Below are 17,349 nucleotides of genomic sequence, written 5' to 3'. Positions count from 1 at the left end.
GTACATTGTCAGAACTTCACCTCGAGGTCTCTACCTTTCTCTCAGAAGAAGTGCTGTGAGGTAGGGACACTGGGTGCTTTTCTACTCGCGGAAAATCTCGAGGCCTAGTCGCCCCTTCCTCCTCTTCTTCCCACCCGCTGTAGGTATGTTTGAGACCGGACCACAATCAATAGGTGACAGACGAGTCGGTCCCTTGGCTCATGCGCGCCACACAACAACAAAGGTCCCGACCAGACTCAGGAAAACGTACAAGACCGGGAGGGAGAATATATCCCACAATTCCTGCAAAAACGCATGATAAGGTTCCCTTTCTTGAGGACTGCCCCAAAATAGGACTATTTCAGGCACAAAAAGCAACCTTGGCCTTCACGTTAGTAGAATGCGAATCTCGCACGTAGACACTCACAGTGAAAGCACTGCTAACACGATCGCAAGACAACAGAAAGCTAGGGATATATAGAGGAGGACGTCCCCTTTGGAGATAGTATTGTTGGATCGCCGCATCAGTGTTATGTTTCTCGTGATCGAATCCGAGTCTGATACGAAATTTAAGTGATAGATTAAGTAGGCCCAATGGAGGTCCGGCCGGAATGGTTGAAAGAGAGAACCTTGATAAAAGGTAAAGGGGATTCACGTCTGAGTGTCCGATGATCATGCGCTTCCACGGGGATGATATAGTTTGCCTAGAAAGCCGACGAGCCCACTCCGTACGGGCGGGATCAGTCCTACCGGAGCTAAAGGTCGTCGACTCTCAAGGTCCGACGTGCAAATCCGACCGGGGACCAGAGTTCTGAAAACGGGACGAGCAATGGCGAATGAGTCACCAGCAGGGCCCCTAATCAATCACCATCGACGGCCGGGGCGCGGGTGTCGCCAGCGACGAGACCTGGATATCACCTACCCCGAACGAGTGTCGTGGGAACTGGGCGCTTTGGAAGTCGTGCAAGCAAGTCCTTCCGTAGCACCCACCCCGCTCAGCAGAGCCCAAATCCTTCGATCGTGACGTTTCAAGAGGTGACCGTAGTATACTTTTGCAATGGCCCGGGACTCCTACATAATCCCGAATACCCGTTCCACAAAACGAAGGGCGTAGAGCTTCTGGGCCTTCTCAAGCCCCCAGTACTCTACATCCTCCTGGAGAGGTCCAAGTGGGTCGTATTCTGACTCTAGAGTAAAGTGATTGCGTATCGAAGAGAGCTTGAGCGGCAGAGTCGGGAGGTAAGTGATCCGGACGAGGATTTCCCATGACCTACCGCTCAATGGTGCGGTGCTAGGCACCTGAATGAGGTTTCCGGCAATCGCATCGAGAGAGCGGTCCGCTGCATTGTGTTTCCGAATAGACAGACGTACGAGGGTGTACGAAGTCTCAATGACCTCTATAGTCGCCCGCCTGCACCAGTTGGTCGGGTTTCACGTGTAGAAGAATGGTCATACTCAAACAAGGATGGAGGGGGCCACAAATGTCCTTCACTGGAGCGCACCTCCCCCGAAGGAATCACTCCATTCCGCTCGAAAAGTTGAATCGTGACTTTCACATGCAGAGAGAAATCGTCGTCCCCTGGTCCAGCTGTCCTGGGACAAGGGAGTGGGATGCATTGTCTCCATAGAACAGCAAATATTGAAAGCAGACAACGCAGTGGGAAGTGCCGAAACCGGTGAGTATGGAAACGGGGCAATGAAAGATGACGGCCGTGAAGGCCTGCATGCTTATATCTCCCTGAAGTGTGAATTAGGAGACGTAAAGGACCGCTATATCTAGGCTGGACGCGAGGGTACTAAATCAACCTAAGATAGTAATAGAATGGTGTGCTGATGAGAAGCGAACTGGCTGCAGATTGACTCCGCTTTGACTGCCGCACTGGCGGAAGGCCCCGGAAATTTCGTGTCGGGTTTAGGGACTTCGACGCTCCGACGGGGCCTAGTGAGGCGTGGCTGACCTTTTGGTGGTCCAGTTAGGAAAAACATTGTGATATGCACGAATATCACAATGTTTTTCCTAATTGGACCGCCCACATTTAGACCTGCGACGTCTCCACCCTCAGTTTCAACCTTCCTTCCCTCTACCTTTCGATGATGGATCTGGGAAATGCATGTGACCGGATAAAGCACGTTACTCAGGAGGAATTGGTCAACAACCTCAGCTTATTGATTGAAACCTGGGGGGTCTTGACCCGGCATCTGCGCAGCGCCCTCGCAGTGCGGCCTGGACAACGAGAAGAGGCGGGACACGACGACCTCCCACTGCCACGAGCGCCCCCCCAGCACGATAACAACGGCAGTGGAAGAATAACGTCGCCATCTTCTCATGTTGCTGCCGCCTGCGTATGCAATACGCTACCATATTCAACACTGAGCAACCTGAGATCTTCCATTGTCCGTATTACACCAGAGAAGTCCATCTCGACGACGACGACCAAGACCAGCTCGAAGGTCAGCAACTGCCGTCCCCGTTCTCGATTTGAGAGAGCATTCCGGAATATCCAGGATAACGCCCGGAATCGCCAAAATGTGCTTAAAGAGATCAATGTAAACAACCTCCTTTCTCGACGTGTTGCAGAATATCCACCAGCTCGCGCCGCCAGCGACGCGACACGAAGAAAGCGACATGACCCTGACCGAATTGCGGCCTTCCTAGAGAGCTTCTTGGCTGCAATACATATCACCGAGAAATACCACATATTTCAGAAAGAAGAAATAGAGCGTCAGGGGAAGAAGAATCGAGGAAGGCTTAGGAATGTGTATGAGGAATTTGCCGATTCTCTGGATATCACTCCGTCGAAAATCCCGCCTATTTTAAAACTTGGAGAAGTCTTGTCGAAGGTGTTGTCTTACGGCCACTATGTGCTTCTCCTCTTATTTGATCAGCTTTCGACGGTACGTGACTTGTCCGCTGGGGACCTAGACGAGCTCAGCCAGTCCCTGGGTGGGGAGCTACCCGCGGTGGGAAACGCAGAAATCCTGAACGCTGCTGTCAAAAATGCATATCAGAGATACCAAAAGGTCGCCAACGAATGCTGGACTAAAGAAAAACGTGCTTCCGCGAGAGAGGCGATTGAAAAAATTATGGAAGTAGATGAAGCTTCGAACTTGGTGGATGAAGACGACAATCGACACCTCTTGGACGAATCTATTTCCAGCGGGCAAATCTCCGGAACAGCATCGCCAGACCATTCTCCCGGTGAGGGTGAAGAGTTTTCCACCCCAGCCACGGCTATTTCTGATCGTCGAAGGTCTTTGACCCCGTGTCAGTCCTCACCACAACCTTCGGAGCCTGGCCGGGTTGATTTTGTCGGCCAACTTAACCAGGATTGGACCTCCAGGTGCAATTCCGATCCAGCGCTGAAGACGCAGATCGCAGAGGCTCATCGATCACCCCGAAGCTTGCAAGAGGATGATTTTACCGGCACATCAACGGCCGTAGTAGATAACTCGCCCCAACCAGACTCGTCGGATCAACTCCTGCATCAATCAGAACACAATCCAGCATACCTATTTGCGCCGGATACTATCGGGTCCGGTGTGCCACAGTCACGCAAACGGCCTCACTTAGATCAACCGATCGATGCGACGACCTCGCGAGGGCCATCCCCCAAGCGTTGTCTTACGCGCCAAGTGTACAACGGCATGACTGACGATCGAAGCATTAGATCTATGTTCAATGATAACAATGTAGACAACTCTATCAGTAACGAACCTGGTGCCAGCAACAACATTCTGCATACGACGACGTACACCAGCTTTGAAAATCCTGGTCCGTTCAGCGAACATTCTCCATCGGCACAACTAGCTGTACAAGGATACCACGGAGAACAGCTTCATGATCACTCCACAGAATCTTCAGCAAGCGGACCGGAAGATACCTTACTGGGGACTATAGGTGGGGGAAGAAATGAAAGCCCGCCTAATTGGGATTCTATGTTCGAGGGTGCAGAATCGTTATGTTTTGAAGGGGGGTCTTGGAATCTTCAGACGCCTGATTGGGTTCGTATGTTTGAACAGGCAGAACAGGTGAACTTCGGGGAGGATTGCATTGAACATATCTCTGGATAGGCTTAGTTGGACAAAGTGGCATCCCCATTCACACGTCTGTCAATTCCGCGACGATTCCACCAACACCCCCAGACTTCAGGACAATACCCTCGTGTTCGTGAACAACGAGAATGTCACCAACCCGTATCTCAAGGGGGTGGTGCTTGTGAGTCGAATCCATGATGACACCATAGCACTGCTCCTCTAGCTTTTGGAGGGGAATTGTGGTCAGTGGTTTCTGTTTTATCGGTGTTGATTTGGCGGTTTGTTTCGAAGCATTCTGCTCATGATTTTCGGAAAGAGGTTCTTCAATTGAAGCATTCTGCTCATGATTTTCGGAGAGAGGTTCTTCAATTGAAGCATTCTGCTCATGATTTTCGGAGAGAGGTTCTTCAATTTCGGTGTGGTTGGCAGTCGCATGGTCTGGTAGGAGTGGGGTGGGCTCTTTCGTGAAATGCTCAGAATATTTGGGGTTTCGTGTTTTTACCATTACAATCACTTGATTTTTTCGAGCAACAAAACCCTTCGAAAACCATGCCCTTTTGGGATTGTTTTTCATAGTGAAGCGTTGCCCTTCGCGGCTGTAATCGTCTACAATTCCAGGGAGCTTATCTAGGTCAGCGGCCGAAGAACAGATGCATATCCAACGCACAAATTTTTGATTGAGCTGCCGCAGCACTTCCATAGACTCGGGCCCGACGTTGTTCAACCCCGGCGAAGTCGGTAAACTCCATTGGTGGAGTAACCGCCCTTCCGTATTGATTTCCTGAACCATGTCTTCAGCCCGCAGAAGGACCTTCTCGGCCGCACGCCGAAAATCATCGTCAGTCGCGATGATTCGCATATTTCAAGTGGTCGAGAATGTTGGATGAGAAGCGCTCGATGAAAAGTAGGTTCGGAAAGGGTCCTGAATGATTTTTATATCTGATGGTGGTGATTGCCTACTCGCTCTTGAATCGGAACTTATGTGAGCAGTTACCACGAGACATGAACAATGGCGTACTTGTAAATCTTCAAACTAACCTTAGCTGCTAAACGGGGATTGTAATAGGCCCCGCCCGTTGTGATTATAGCGGCACCACGAATGAGGCCAAGACTAACTACATACCGTAGAAACTACCTGCTGCTATAGAAATGTGCAGAACATGACTAAGGCCGGGCTCCTTTCCAGAAGCATTTGCCTTAGGGGGCTCTCATCGTATAGCTGTCTGAGAGAAATCCATAGCACTCGCCTCCAAGGAAAGATCAACTCATATACCCTTATTTTTGTTCTTGCCACCCAATCCTTTGTCGAGCCTCTTGTGTAATTGGGTCTGGGAAATGTACGTTTTCCGCATCCTGCATGATCTATTATTGTTATCTAACTTAGGGTCGGACACAAAATTGAAAAAATAACACGGCTATAAGGTTCATACCTGACGATGACTATCTCCATCGACATTAGAGGCTTGGGAATTCCCGTCTTTGTTGTCATCTTTTGTGTTGATGCCGTTTGTCGTCCTTTCGACTTTTTTAGGGGTTGTGTTTTGAGGATTGGAGTTGCTGCTGGACATGTTGAAGAGAAAGTCGCAAGAGTTCACTGGCGGTAAGGGTTACAAAGGAATTTTTGAGATATGTCGAGACTAATCTGTGACACCAGTGGTTGAGAAGTGGCAAATCTGACAAGAGACAGATGCTGATATTTTTTGATCCTCAACGTGAAAACAAAAGAATCTAGACGCTCTTCAGGACGTGTGAGTCGATGCTTTAATACTTTTCAATGGTCCGAAGGGGCTCGACATCAAAGCCCGATGGCTACAGGTATTAATGTGTCCCGCTCTTCTTTTCAGCCCCTGCCAGCAGTTGGTATGATGCGTGTTCATGGCATGCATGCACGGCTCCTTACACTAGTTTGTCAAAACGGATACACTGGTCGGCCATGGCGGTGGGCCAACAGAACGCGATGAGCATTGGCCACGACCAACGAAGTCTGAAAATGAGATGCACCTCATCTTGAATTGGCTCACACGGTGTTAGAAGACGTACCCTGCTGAACTCGCCGAGCAGCTTCAGAGGAGCTGGATGGGGCAGTTCCCCGATAGCCCCCTTCATCCACGTCGCGACAAAGTACGTTGCCTCTCCCAGGCCGACCTCCGACTGGATGGATTGAAACATTACAACTGAACTTATCAATGGACCTGGATACCTTTCCGCTATCCAAGTTCCGAGAAGTACATTGCATACCCCTGTGATCATTCTCCCGCTTGAGAGGAGTCGGACGGCTTAGTCGACTAGACGCTGGTTGCGCCTCTCGACCTTGCAGTCCGTACATAATGTGTCCTAATGGTTCACGAGCTGGGCCCTACCTTCCTTTAGTGTATTTCAGGTCAGTAAATTGCGTTGACGGCGAATAGCCTACGTGATCGTGAGGTAACCCGCGTTACAGCATCGTTGCATTTCGACAAGCCACCGGGCCTGACTTGGGATTCCGATGGCAATTTCGTGGTGTTGCCGAAATTAGGCCTTTTTCCTGCGAAGCGCATTTTGGCCTAATTTCGACCCTAGTAAAGACATGTAGTGAAAATGGTCGATTTTGGACAAAGGGCCCCTTCGGAACCTGTCTGGCGCTGAACCGAGGTCACATGGTAAGTGACGTCCTAGGCGGAAGCTCATAAAGGCAAAAGTTTTGGAATGCCCGGAAATGGCCTAGGGCCGTCGGGCATCATTAGAGAAACACCTGACCATCCTATCTGCCCTGCCTAAACAATTTCATCATTCGCGCCCATCTCTTACTGCAGCCTTACACTGCTTGACAGAAAAATCGAATTATTGCTTGTTCTTCCCATAATTGCATTGATCGATACGCTTCAATCTGGTATCTCGTCTCTAGTAAAACATTACCACCGGCCCACTATGCGCATTGACATCTGCAAAGTGTGAAGAGGTCTGCAGGTTCAGATATTGAGTGATGGAACGGCCGATTCTTTTGTCAAAAGATTCAACAGATGCACAACTCGTGGAAGCAGTACCTGATGGCGTGTGTCTTACCTCTAATCTCTTTTACGCTCTCGATGGAAACTAATTGTTGGCAGGTATCCATCGAATGGTCTAACGCGCAACCTAACATCCGGACCTGGCCGCCCGAAAGAACCATGATGGTAGCAGTCGATATAAAACAAGGAAGAACAGGGGCATTCAATATATACGAAACACCCCGCGACAAATGGGTTGGGGGGATTGGTGAAAAGGACAAGGCGAGCATTGTCATGGTGAGATGGAAGAGTAATTGGTGGTTTTACTACATTGGATCTGTTCGGATTGGATATATAAAGGGCGAAGAACAAGCATGACAGCGTAAATTGGCTGTGGCGGCATTCACATTTGCTGAGGTCTCTGAGTTGCATAAATGCCGCCGAGCTCCCTCGAAATTTGAACAGTGACAAAAGGGAAATTGTTCACATCGTATGGATCTGTCAACCATGGCCCCCCACGGACATTGTCGGAGACACCCACAAGCTGGAGATCTGGGATCGAGAGATTGTAAACTCTACCATGAAGGTGTTCTGCGAAACATTAGGATGATGCATTGCTAGTTTGACGGCTTTTCCCCACCTGAACCAACTTGTACCGGCCGTGTTCCCATGCTAGCACTATCCAAGGGCAATGGGAGTTCCAACTCTGTTTGCTTATGAATTGCTGCTCGAGCATGTATCGCAGATCTTCTTACCTGTAGAGGATTGAGAGAGTTGATATGTCGCAGCGTGAAAAGCTAGACCACCACTCAGTAACGCTCGGAACAACGAATGAATCTTTCTCACCTTGGATGAAATCGCAGTATTCTTGACATGAATCAAGCGGTTCCTCAGACGCGAAAGCACGTAGACTATTGTGGTCTGAATCTGAGGCTTGAACTCTCTGTGAACTCATTTTGTCCACGAGGTAGTCGAACGTAGCATCAGACATCTGGCTTACTTCCCACATAGAAGCGGGATATGCTTTCGCCCACCACAAGACAACCTGAGGTGGCATATTGCGGACTGTCTTGCAACGTTCCGTGAGACGGAGCTTCCTCGCTTTGGCTTGGTCGGAGTCGAAACCGGACCTCTCGGGGCCTTTGAAGATCAAAATGAGACGTTTTCTCAGTGCACTTGGGGTTACTGGATTGTTCTCAAGAGATAACCAAGCCTGCTCGTAGAGCTTTTCTTCATTCTCCGTAGGTTGGTAGCTTGGGATTGTTTGGAATAGGTAGTGGGCAGCTCGGACAAGTTCTATCGCCTGGCGTTGGTATGCTTTTGTTTGACCTGTTGTAAAGCGTCTGTCGGAGGCTTGGAATCCAGCTCCTATAGCCTCTATGGTTTTGGTAATGGCAACGAGCTTATTCGAGTCCCTAACCATATTTCTCAGCACCATGAACAACAGGGAAATCGAAGAATGAAACACTATCAGAGCGAAGCACCTTTCACCGGAAGTAGGCCTTGTCTAGCAATGCGGCCAATCTGCCGAAGTTTGGTTTGAACCTGATGACGTGATCGCGTATTATTGGCTGAAAAGCTCGTCACCCCAAGTCAATCAGTGAGTCGGACGGGGTGGCCCGGGGCTCGCGATCACTTGATGCTACCTTGTCTAGTGGACGCATAGATGATCCAGTTGTACGCTAATTGGGAGGCCCATTCAGGTCTTCGTGCGCCACAGAGCAACAACCAGTATTATTGCACATTCTTTTCATTCCAAAGCACAATGGGAGGCTAAATCGGATGTGTTGGTAACCGACTCTAATGATTTTGTATGCTGTTCCATTTCCACTTCGCAAGTGAGCAGATTGACAGGCGAAGGCACGGAAGGTATGCCGAGGTGATGCTGCCACACGCCGTCGTCTTTTGCTTCACCCGCCCCCAAGTTCAATTCACTTTATCTTTGATAGCTTATGCCTTAGCTGTGACATCCTTCCGCGAAATCACCAGCGCTTGCGCCCATGCACCTACCTAGAGGGCGGCCAATCCAGGACTGCATTGATTCAATCCAGGGCAGTGCAGATCCGGCGGAAGCATGAACTCATTATGTTAGCGTATCACGCTTCGCCACGTTTCTTCGAACATGCGGACACCCGAATTCGCCACGCGAAATCCATGCTAGTCAAGATTGTTGATTTCGACGCTGGTAAGGACTTTTCTTCCTCTGTCACAGGCAATTCGGGTGGCTGAAGCTTGTATAGCATTCAGGACCAGCAATCCTCCAAAATCAACCGTCACACCCCATTGCACTTAGAGCCCTGGAACTGATCTTATGCGTTGACATTTGGAGCCACTCCCAGAAATCTGGCTGAAGGAAGAATGGCCTTGGGCGACTAAGTATTTTGGCTTTAATCGAGAACGCTTAACCCAAATACAGGCAGGGGCCTTCGCAAGGATTTGAAGCCCCAAAAGGCCACGGTCGGGTTGGATGGAATTGACACGTGGACTCAGAAGGAAAACAGGTCGAGTACGAAGATGGACCATGGGTCGATCCCACGTTGGGAGTTGCGGTTCGAGGAGCCATTGCGACAAGTCGCTGCCTCATCTCTTTACGCTCCCACTCTACTTGTCGACTAAAGGGTCTGATTCCATCATGGACTTTCGTCTTCTGCTGTATAGAGACATTACTAGGTTATCAAGGGACTTTTCCACCTGCGCAAGATATTGTTCCTACCATTCATTTCACAATTATTTTCTCCTTGGAACGAACCTCGTAACGAATTCTTGAGACTGGACGGTAGCAGCTTTAGAAAGTCACGACGAGAGAAGTTCCTTCGGAGTCAGATGCTCGACAAACGCTGTGTATTCAGTCCACTCCCTAGCCACAGCTCAGCTCCCGAAAGACCAGAGGTAAGCTTATTTGAACGATGAAATACCAAAGGCTTACACTGCTACAAGATATGTGCGAAATTCGCGTGTTGGAATGGGCTGCTCCACCCCGTGGCTGCGGTCATCAGGCTTCGGCAGGATACAACCGGTGCAGAGATGCTCTAGCTCGACCTGGTCAAGCACCATGTGCACCTCCTGAGGGCATGAGAGAGCTTCCAAGGAGCTTAGATGCTCAAGACCGAAACCGTGCAGGCAAATGTCCACCTTGCCTAAAGATGACCCCCCCAAGCTCCGCTGGGTCTCAGGGATAAGGCTATGATATTTCAAGCTCGACTTTGCCTGTCATGGCGACAGATGAAATATTTCATAATCCTCAGCGCAATTCAGCCGAATGTCATTCATACAGTAGTATGATCGCCATCTGCATGAGATGCTTTTCAGAATATCAGTCGATGTAGTTAAAGAAATTGACTTCGATTGTTTGGGGCGAGCAACAGCGGACCCTACGCTGGGGTTTGCATCTAGATGTCTAGCGGGTCTCCTCGCTTCCTCGGATACCCTGCATGGGAAGTCCTTAGGTGGCTGGGCAAGGCTAAGTAAACCCCTTAAATATCGACTAGGCGCCTTTAATCACCCTCTGACGGATCCCAACACTCAAAAACGCCTGCACAGACATGGCTTCTCCAGCTATCGCCACTGCTCCTCTACGTATACTGATAATTGTCAAGTCTCCTCAGTCGGACGAGGAAATTATCAAAGCCTTCCTGCGGTATGCAAGGCGCTCAGACAGCGAGTACGAGAAGAATCAGCACTACATTCACCTCGACCCCGACAGAAGAGGATCAAAGTCTTGGTCACATCTTGTCCTCGACATGGATGTTCGAGAGACTCCAAGCTGCAATTCTGACGATTTACATCTTGAAATATACAAAGTAAAGTCGGAAAACCCTGAAGACGAGCTGTAAGACGATCAACCTTCGATACCATCAAAGTTTACTAAGTTTTGTAGGCGTTTCAAGCTTTTGGCCCCCCAACAGCATCAACAATACTATCGCCAATCAAAAGACTATCTAGCAAGCATTTTGCGATGGGGAGAATAAGGAACTCTTGGATGGAACTCTTGGATTTGCCTTGAGATCCTGTCGTCCTCGAAAAATGCACGGGTAGATCGGAAGCTTTGTGTCCGGACCGGAACAAGAAGAGAAGGTGGGCGTAAAATCAGGGGCCTCACGGACGAAGATTCAAAGATCTTCGAAACGAATCCTTCTAAGAAGGCCCGAACATTGAAAAATTGGAGAAACGGCCACTTAGCGATCACGGCTAATGGTGCAGGGTTTTTGAGCGCCACGTTTGCATCCTTTTCTACATGGCGGTAAGGTGCTGATTACAGGTAGCTGTTGCCTAGTTCTTAATCTTTGTCATTATGGCATCCCAACTACATGAGAAGGCAACCCGTCCTTGACAAGATGGTGAGACCAAGACTTGTTCGCAAATAAGGGGAAGTACATGTACCCCTGATGAGGACCATGCCCAATCCACCAGCTCTCCCACCTCCATGTCCAGGTCACACTTGGAGCGACGAGGTCCCCAGCAAAGAGGTGATTCCAATCGTCATTGGACGATGCGAATATTGTTCAGCCTAGCCCAGATCGGAAGAAGTTGGGAGGATGATAGAACGCATTTGGAAGGTCATATTACCATCAGCTGCTGGTTGCAGAATCCGAGCTCCTTCTCCGAGTTGGAACAATCGTCAGTCAGATTCAAGGTCGTCTGTGCTCCGTCATCTTTTTGTCCAGACTGACAGGAGCATAGGCAGCGAAAGAAACAATAAGATTTTCAAGTGCCGCTCTTGGTTAAACGTGGGCTTCTGCGTAGCGGAGTGGTCGTTGTTGAGGCATTTCTGCGCCTACTGTCCGTACTATCTCGCAGCTGACGCTTCTTGGTAGAAGTCCGCTGGCGGACCTCCGTCTTCTGTGATTTGGCAGCCCTGAAACGTTTTGTGACCGCCGCTGTAGGCGAATTCATTCGAAATGTTCCGGCCTCGAATGTTTTTGGTTGAAGTCTGTCGAAGAGGTGAGGGAAAAGCGATGAGATCGAGCCGTTGATGGAAAGTAGATTCCTGCTGCGCAGTAGAGCTTCCCATGTCCCTCGCTTTCCAGGAGGAAACGGGTGGTCGGAAAAGAGTTTATCTTCCCAGCAGCGAAATTCTTCCTCTGACTTTTGACGTTCACTATCCAGATCTTTCAGGGCTTGCAGAACCACCTTTTCAGCATCTTCGGCAGATTCTTCTTGCACTTTAGACCTTAGCCGCCAAAGCAGTTTAAAGTCTTCTTCTATAGGTATTTGTACTCTGTTATGCCTGGAAATGAGTTGTTTGACATTCAGCTTTGGGCACCGTTGTTGGAGCCAGTATTCGACTGCAGGTTCGGAATCGGGGTCAACGTTGTAGAGAGGATTATCGATATTGGGGAGGGTTAGATGGTCCAAAGAGGGCGGAGGGGTAGGCGATTGCATGTTCGAATTGATTGACTAAATGGAGCGACTGTTACCAGTATTTTGAGGGAAGGATGTCGAGGTGGACGAGAGAAATGAGATGCCGCACATGCGCCAACCATGCTTGGCCACCCCCGCGAAGCCTTGGCGCGTAATGGAACAATGTGGATCCCCCCTTCTAATTGGGCACGGTAGCTACCTACGAAGATATGCCGCAATGGCTCATCCGAAACGCCTAGCTAGGATCTATTCATGGGATTGAATGCATCAGTTAGTCGAAAATCCTCTTCGCCCTGGGAAGTGCCTTAAAGACACCAGACCCTCCGCAACTGCCGGAAAATGAAGCGATCATTCTTCTCCCTCTAGTGAGTGTCCTCATCAAAATGGATTTCAATTTCCACGCATGGGCGGATGACAAGAGAGTTCGGGCACTACTACTTCCACTTTCAGATGCTGCACGATACTCAATTGCGCTGCCGCAGAACAAGACGCACGTTGACCTGCTCGGTCCTCGACCACCATCTCCTCCTGCCGAGGGAAATGGCCGAGATTTCGATGACGAAGAACAGCCCCAAGTTCTGGTGGAACAGACTATGCGCACTGCCAAAAAGGCACTGGTCCTCCGCCAGAATAAAGTCTTGGACCGGTTTACGTTTGGGTCAGATCTGGGCAACTACTTCGTCCTGTCGGGCGACCCTGCATCAAAGGACCATGTCTGCTATATCAATATCTATCATTGCCAATTGTTTCCTGATCCAGACTTCTCAGAGATCTGGCTGCAGAACTTGTCTGCCTCTGAACAAACCGTACGCGAATGGCCGCTCTCGTCCCAGACTCGCTCTGTCGCACCCAAGGAGAGTACTCGACTCCGCGCTAGCACATGGATCCTCAACCTAGGAGAAGGCCTCCGGTTCCTCTTGCATGTCTTCCCTCTGAGCGATGTGTATCAGCCTAGTATGTACACCTTATCAGCACCTTCAGAGATCGTCACGGCTCCCCATGCCCCTTCCGGGCAAAAGACCGACCTTCGACGTCGAACAAAGCCTGCAAGGGCCGATGTTAAGAACAGCACCCGAAAAACGGACGATACCTCCCTCGAGGATATTTACAACTCCCCTAAGCAGACTGTAACGGTCCGTCAAGAATCAACAGCGAAGACGCAGGTCGTCGGGAAATTCATTGGGGAAACACGCTATTCACGGATTGAGGAAGGCAAAGCGTTAGGGAAGAGAGTTGCGATCAAGTTTTGTCGGCACCCTGACATTCCAGTCGCTGCAAACATGTGGCGGACTGAGGTTCACGCCCTCAAGGCTCTCTGCAAGCATGTAAGTACTCCAAGCAACCTCCGGGCCGACAAAGACAGACCTAACTGAATGCAGCAAAACGTCGTCCAGTTTCTCGAGTCAGACGCTGAAAAGTATTCGATAACGATGGAACTAGTCCCCGGGATGAGCCTCGAAAAATACGTTGACCGCCAGTTCACCTCCACACTCACCGAGATGCAATCCATGGATATCTGGCTCGGTGCCGCCCAGGGGTTGCAGTGGGTGCATCAGAAAGGCTTTTTCTACAATGATCTCAAGGCCGAGAACACAATGTACGATCCCAAGTCTCGTCGCACCGTTTTGATCGACTTTGGTCTTGCCTCTCCGGAAAACCTTACATATTTTATTGGTGGGGGTACTCCATGCTATGTCTGCCCAGAGTATATCCGTCGGGAGAGACACCAGGTCAGCGACATCTGGTCACTAGCTATAGTGATAATGTTTACTTTTAGATTGATTGAACTCCCACGAGAAACGTGGGACTTAACGCAGGTATTTGACGACACTTCACCTCACAGGGAGAAGATGGACGCCTGGCATGATGGAATTTGGGCCAAAGCCAATACGGCGCCTTCACGTCATCTTGAGCTTCTACGTCGCATGCTTCGCAAGTCGACAAGAGACCGGATACGGGCGCATGAGCTTGTGGCGTGTCTTCAAGAAGTACATCACTCTCATGAGCTTTTAGCATAGGTTGTGCATTGGGGAGTGATAGACGAGATTTTTGCTTCGCTATCTCTAAGACTAGAGGACCGAACTCAGCTGCTGTGATCAAAGCGAAAAACCTCATAAATATATACCATTCAGGGCTCTGCGGATCCCACCACACCAATTTCACGGGTTGCCGCTTTCTTGACGAACACATCTGTATAGGTACTTACTCAGACTCGTCCACTCAGTCCAAACTCGTGGTGAGAACCAATGGCTCTCGTGGAGGTCTGGGGTAGTAATGAAAACGGCACAGCCAGACCAGCTTCTGGCCACCCTTGTCGCTCTACCAGACAAGTATATGAGCCACTGTACATGGCACATTATGTACAAGGTGTCGGATCTGTCTGGCCAATCGACCAGGGCAAAGTCTTATCCTTTGAAAATCTCTGGTCATGTGCGGTCTTTCCGTTATGTCTTGCAGCACGGCAGAGTTGACGACAAGGACTGTAGAGCCCGACTGGGAAGATTTGCCGAAGACGTCACTTCTAAAAGACAGTTTATTTGGTTGATACGCGATGAAAGCCACCACGACTAAAGTGCACAGTTCCGCGAAGTGAAGCATGAGAACGGATCTGACCGTAGGAACTAGTGAGGGAACCAGTCCCATTCTTATAGACAGTCAGCACTGCCTAATGCGCTCTATACTTTCTCGTCTCACAGGACGCAGTTCCAAGACTTTCACAACTGCCGAGTTTCACCCATTGGCCGCCAAAGTTTCTGTCGGTGTTTCCAAGCCCGGTGAGGCAGGGAGAGGGAAGATCATCACCTCAACGAAGTAGAGTGGGTCATGCCACCGAAATATCGTGAGAGACAGGGGCTGCCGCTATCCCGAGTGCAGCATTGAAACCGGCGGCGGTGGTCTTTGAGAACGAGGCGACGATATAGGGCGGTGGCCCGTTCTTTCACGTTCTTTCAGGTTCAAAAATGTCGAGAATATGCCCGCGGACCGAGACAGCTGCTTCCAGTGGTTCCTGGACAAACCTGCACCCTCCTTCGAAATTGATGACCAACCTCAAAGCACACGCACGCCAGCCATTGGGACAAGGTACAACGGCGAGTCAACATCTGCGTCTGTTCGAGCAAAAATTGTGTCTCCCGAATACCACTTTTCCTTCATAGCTCCGTTCGCAAGACCCTCTTGGGGGAACTGCTGTAGCCGAGAATCTGTTTGCAACATGCTGACGTGTCCGTTTCACCGGATGGCGACTCTTTTCCTGGGGGTCGCTGAGGGCCGAAATGGAAGACTCAGGCGCTCTCAACATTGCATTTTCCAGGCAGAGCGCAGGCAGCAATGCACATTCTCGTGATTGGATGCACCAGGTGCGGCACTCAGCTTGCTGTGCCAAAGGATCCGCTGCGCTCTGCCACCTTCCATGCTTTAGCTCCACAAATTCGGGACGCGGAATCCCGGCCCCGATGGTGCAGTATGGAGAGCTGAGAGTAAACCACGCCGCCATAGAGGATGTCCGATCTTGCCACTGTCGGTGATGACGATCTCGCTGGGGTTTTGGCAAGACTGGAACGAACGCCATAGGGAGGATCACGTTCGCAAGGTGGCCCAAGGGAACTTGCTGAGGTCGACATCCGTATTCTCAGGGCCCTGGTCGAAGCGTGGATGACGGGCGGGGCTCGCTGATCCTGCACTCCGTGCAGCCAAGTCTGTCATGGAGAAATGAGGGCGCATGAGGGGGCCGAAACGGGCCGTCCTCGAAGTGTAGAGGGAGCCGCGCACCGAGGATTGGGGGCCTGATCGGGGGCCTTGAAGAGGCGAGGCAGATTTATGAAGGGAGCCGGAAAGGGAGACTTCTGGTAACGAGGCAGATTGTGAAGGAGCCGGGGGGAGAATCGAGCACGGGGGCTTAATGAGCTAGGCGGGAGGATTCACATAGTGTCGAAACGCACGACGGGCGCGTCACGGCGAACAGAGTTGAGAGACACAGGTTGGAAGGGACAGAGTTGGGATGGGGGATGGGGTTCTTATAGCCGTCAAAAGCGGCGGCGCGCCTGCAACACCTGCCCGGGTAGATTAGCGAGTGTCAATTGTCGGTGTCATAGTACGCCTTCGGGCTTGCTAAAGAGTACCTATTAGGTATCTGAGACGACGTCAATGATCAGGGTGTAAGGGCCGAAGTCGCACAGTTTAAAGAGATGTGAGTCAACGTCTAGATCTTATCAACTCGGAACCCCCTCCCTTCTTCTGGAAGGTCCTTATCTGTATTGTGCAACTTCGTGATCTCTTGGAAGCGTCCTAACAATGCAAAAGCTCCCTGCTTCTCGGTCTAATCATACATTTTGAGGTCCCGTCTCCCAAAACGCAAATACGTCACTGTCATTCGAGTGTGCAACGAGTGTTGAATTGAAACTCAAGGGAAACTGAGTTGATGGCTTAGACCTCAATATGAGTTCTGTCCCTCGAGAGTGGGGTAAGTCGTAGCTAGATTAACAAGGGATGTCGCATCTCAGTTCGCGGCTTAACGAGTCGAGTAATGTCGATGCGTTTTCGACTTGTTGTAAATATCTCTGCAAATTGCATTGAAAATAGTCTCTTGTTGATATCAACTTCCGTATTTCCTCTCGAAGTTGTCCAGTCTCTCGATCCTTTCGATCTACTTCCTCTTGAGTATTTGTGGCCTGGTCGTGCAATAATAGCAACTCTTTGGTGAGCCTTTGATTTTCAATTTGCAATTGCTCAGTTATGAGAGGAGGGCTGGGGTCTCGTTCTAACGACTGTGGGCGCTATGGATACATGGTCAGCCTCTACCGTGGAAAATGACAGACAGTGCTTGCCGCACTTCATCATCGCCTGTTGGCCATTCGTCAAGCTCTCCGGACCCATCTTGCATCACGGCTATCACGGACTTTTTGACTTCAATCTCCCGACATAGCGCCTTATAGACTCCGACCGACTGGTCGCTCATATTTTTATTGAATAGTTTTCGAAGACGTGGAGGATATTTCCAACGGTATGGATC

The 17,349-nt window shown here is 50.1% G+C and overlaps 9 protein-coding genes across 10 annotated transcripts; 4 read left to right on the top strand and 5 right to left on the bottom strand.

The window, feature by feature from the left end:
* Window positions 1-2,073: 2,073 nt before the first annotated feature.
* Window positions 2,074-4,098, top strand: PV07_02614 (uncharacterized protein; the record flags this gene model as incomplete). The annotated part of the gene is made up of 1 exon (XM_016389237.1): window positions 2,074-4,098. The coding sequence occupies one exon, from the start codon at window positions 2,074-2,076 to the stop codon at window positions 4,048-4,050; it is 1,977 nt and encodes a 658-aa protein (XP_016251139.1). The 3' UTR covers window positions 4,051-4,098.
* Window positions 3,926-5,014, bottom strand: PV07_02613 (uncharacterized protein). The gene is made up of 2 exons (XM_016389236.1): window positions 4,682-5,014; window positions 3,926-4,636 (listed from the first exon to the last, which is right to left on the bottom strand). Exons 1-2 carry the CDS (start codon window positions 4,871-4,873, stop codon window positions 4,079-4,081), a joined length of 750 nt encoding a protein of 249 aa, XP_016251138.1. The 5' UTR covers window positions 4,874-5,014; the 3' UTR covers window positions 3,926-4,078.
* A 275-nt stretch (window positions 5,015-5,289) lies between these two features.
* PV07_02612 (uncharacterized protein) lies at window positions 5,290-5,582 on the bottom strand (the record flags this gene model as incomplete). Its single annotated transcript, XM_016389235.1, has 2 exons — window positions 5,290-5,376; window positions 5,445-5,582. 2 exons carry the CDS (start codon window positions 5,580-5,582, stop codon window positions 5,290-5,292), a joined length of 225 nt encoding a protein of 74 aa, XP_016251137.1.
* A 1,196-nt stretch (window positions 5,583-6,778) lies between these two features.
* Window positions 6,779-7,807, top strand: PV07_02611 (uncharacterized protein). The gene is made up of 2 exons (XM_016389234.1): window positions 6,779-7,045; window positions 7,101-7,807. Exons 1-2 carry the CDS (start codon window positions 6,977-6,979, stop codon window positions 7,356-7,358), a joined length of 327 nt encoding a protein of 108 aa, XP_016251136.1. The 5' UTR covers window positions 6,779-6,976; the 3' UTR covers window positions 7,359-7,807.
* Window positions 7,261-8,464, bottom strand: PV07_02610. 2 transcript variants are annotated; one of them, XM_016389232.1, is made up of 4 exons: window positions 7,827-8,464; window positions 7,736-7,777; window positions 7,621-7,686; window positions 7,261-7,571 (listed from the first exon to the last, which is right to left on the bottom strand). In XM_016389232.1, exons 1-4 carry the CDS (start codon window positions 8,416-8,418, stop codon window positions 7,384-7,386), a joined length of 888 nt encoding a protein of 295 aa, XP_016251134.1. In that variant the 5' UTR covers window positions 8,419-8,464; the 3' UTR covers window positions 7,261-7,383. The 2 variants fall into 2 exon arrangements, with proteins under 2 accessions (XP_016251134.1, XP_016251135.1); XM_016389233.1 differs by having other exon boundaries at window positions 7,621-7,777.
* A 2,031-nt stretch (window positions 8,465-10,495) lies between these two features.
* PV07_02609 (uncharacterized protein) lies at window positions 10,496-11,888 on the top strand. Its single transcript, XM_016389231.1, has 2 exons — window positions 10,496-10,809; window positions 10,858-11,888. Exons 1-2 carry the CDS (start codon window positions 10,523-10,525, stop codon window positions 10,946-10,948), a joined length of 378 nt encoding a protein of 125 aa, XP_016251133.1. The 5' UTR covers window positions 10,496-10,522; the 3' UTR covers window positions 10,949-11,888.
* On the bottom strand, window positions 11,166-12,421 carry PV07_02608 (uncharacterized protein). The gene has a single exon (XM_016389230.1). It carries the CDS (start codon window positions 12,360-12,362, stop codon window positions 11,685-11,687), a length of 678 nt encoding a protein of 225 aa, XP_016251132.1. The 5' UTR covers window positions 12,363-12,421; the 3' UTR covers window positions 11,166-11,684.
* Window positions 12,422-12,593: 172 nt separating this feature from the next.
* PV07_02607 (uncharacterized protein) lies at window positions 12,594-14,480 on the top strand. The gene is made up of 2 exons (XM_016389229.1): window positions 12,594-13,666; window positions 13,721-14,480. The coding sequence occupies exons 1-2, from the start codon at window positions 12,725-12,727 to the stop codon at window positions 14,357-14,359; spliced, it is 1,581 nt and encodes a 526-aa protein (XP_016251131.1). The 5' UTR covers window positions 12,594-12,724; the 3' UTR covers window positions 14,360-14,480.
* PV07_02606 (uncharacterized protein) lies at window positions 14,432-16,310 on the bottom strand. The gene has a single exon (XM_016389228.1). The coding sequence runs from the start codon at window positions 15,907-15,909 to the stop codon at window positions 15,436-15,438; it is 474 nt and encodes a 157-aa protein (XP_016251130.1). The 5' UTR covers window positions 15,910-16,310; the 3' UTR covers window positions 14,432-15,435.
* Between the last annotated feature and the right edge of the window lie 1,039 nt (window positions 16,311-17,349).

The sequence above is a fragment of the Cladophialophora immunda genome (assembly GCF_000835495.1).
Source record: "Cladophialophora immunda strain CBS 83496 unplaced genomic scaffold supercont1.2, whole genome shotgun sequence".
Classification (NCBI taxonomy): Eukaryota; Fungi; Ascomycota; class Eurotiomycetes; order Chaetothyriales; family Herpotrichiellaceae; genus Cladophialophora; species Cladophialophora immunda.
This window is presented reverse-complemented; position numbering and strand designations above follow the sequence as displayed.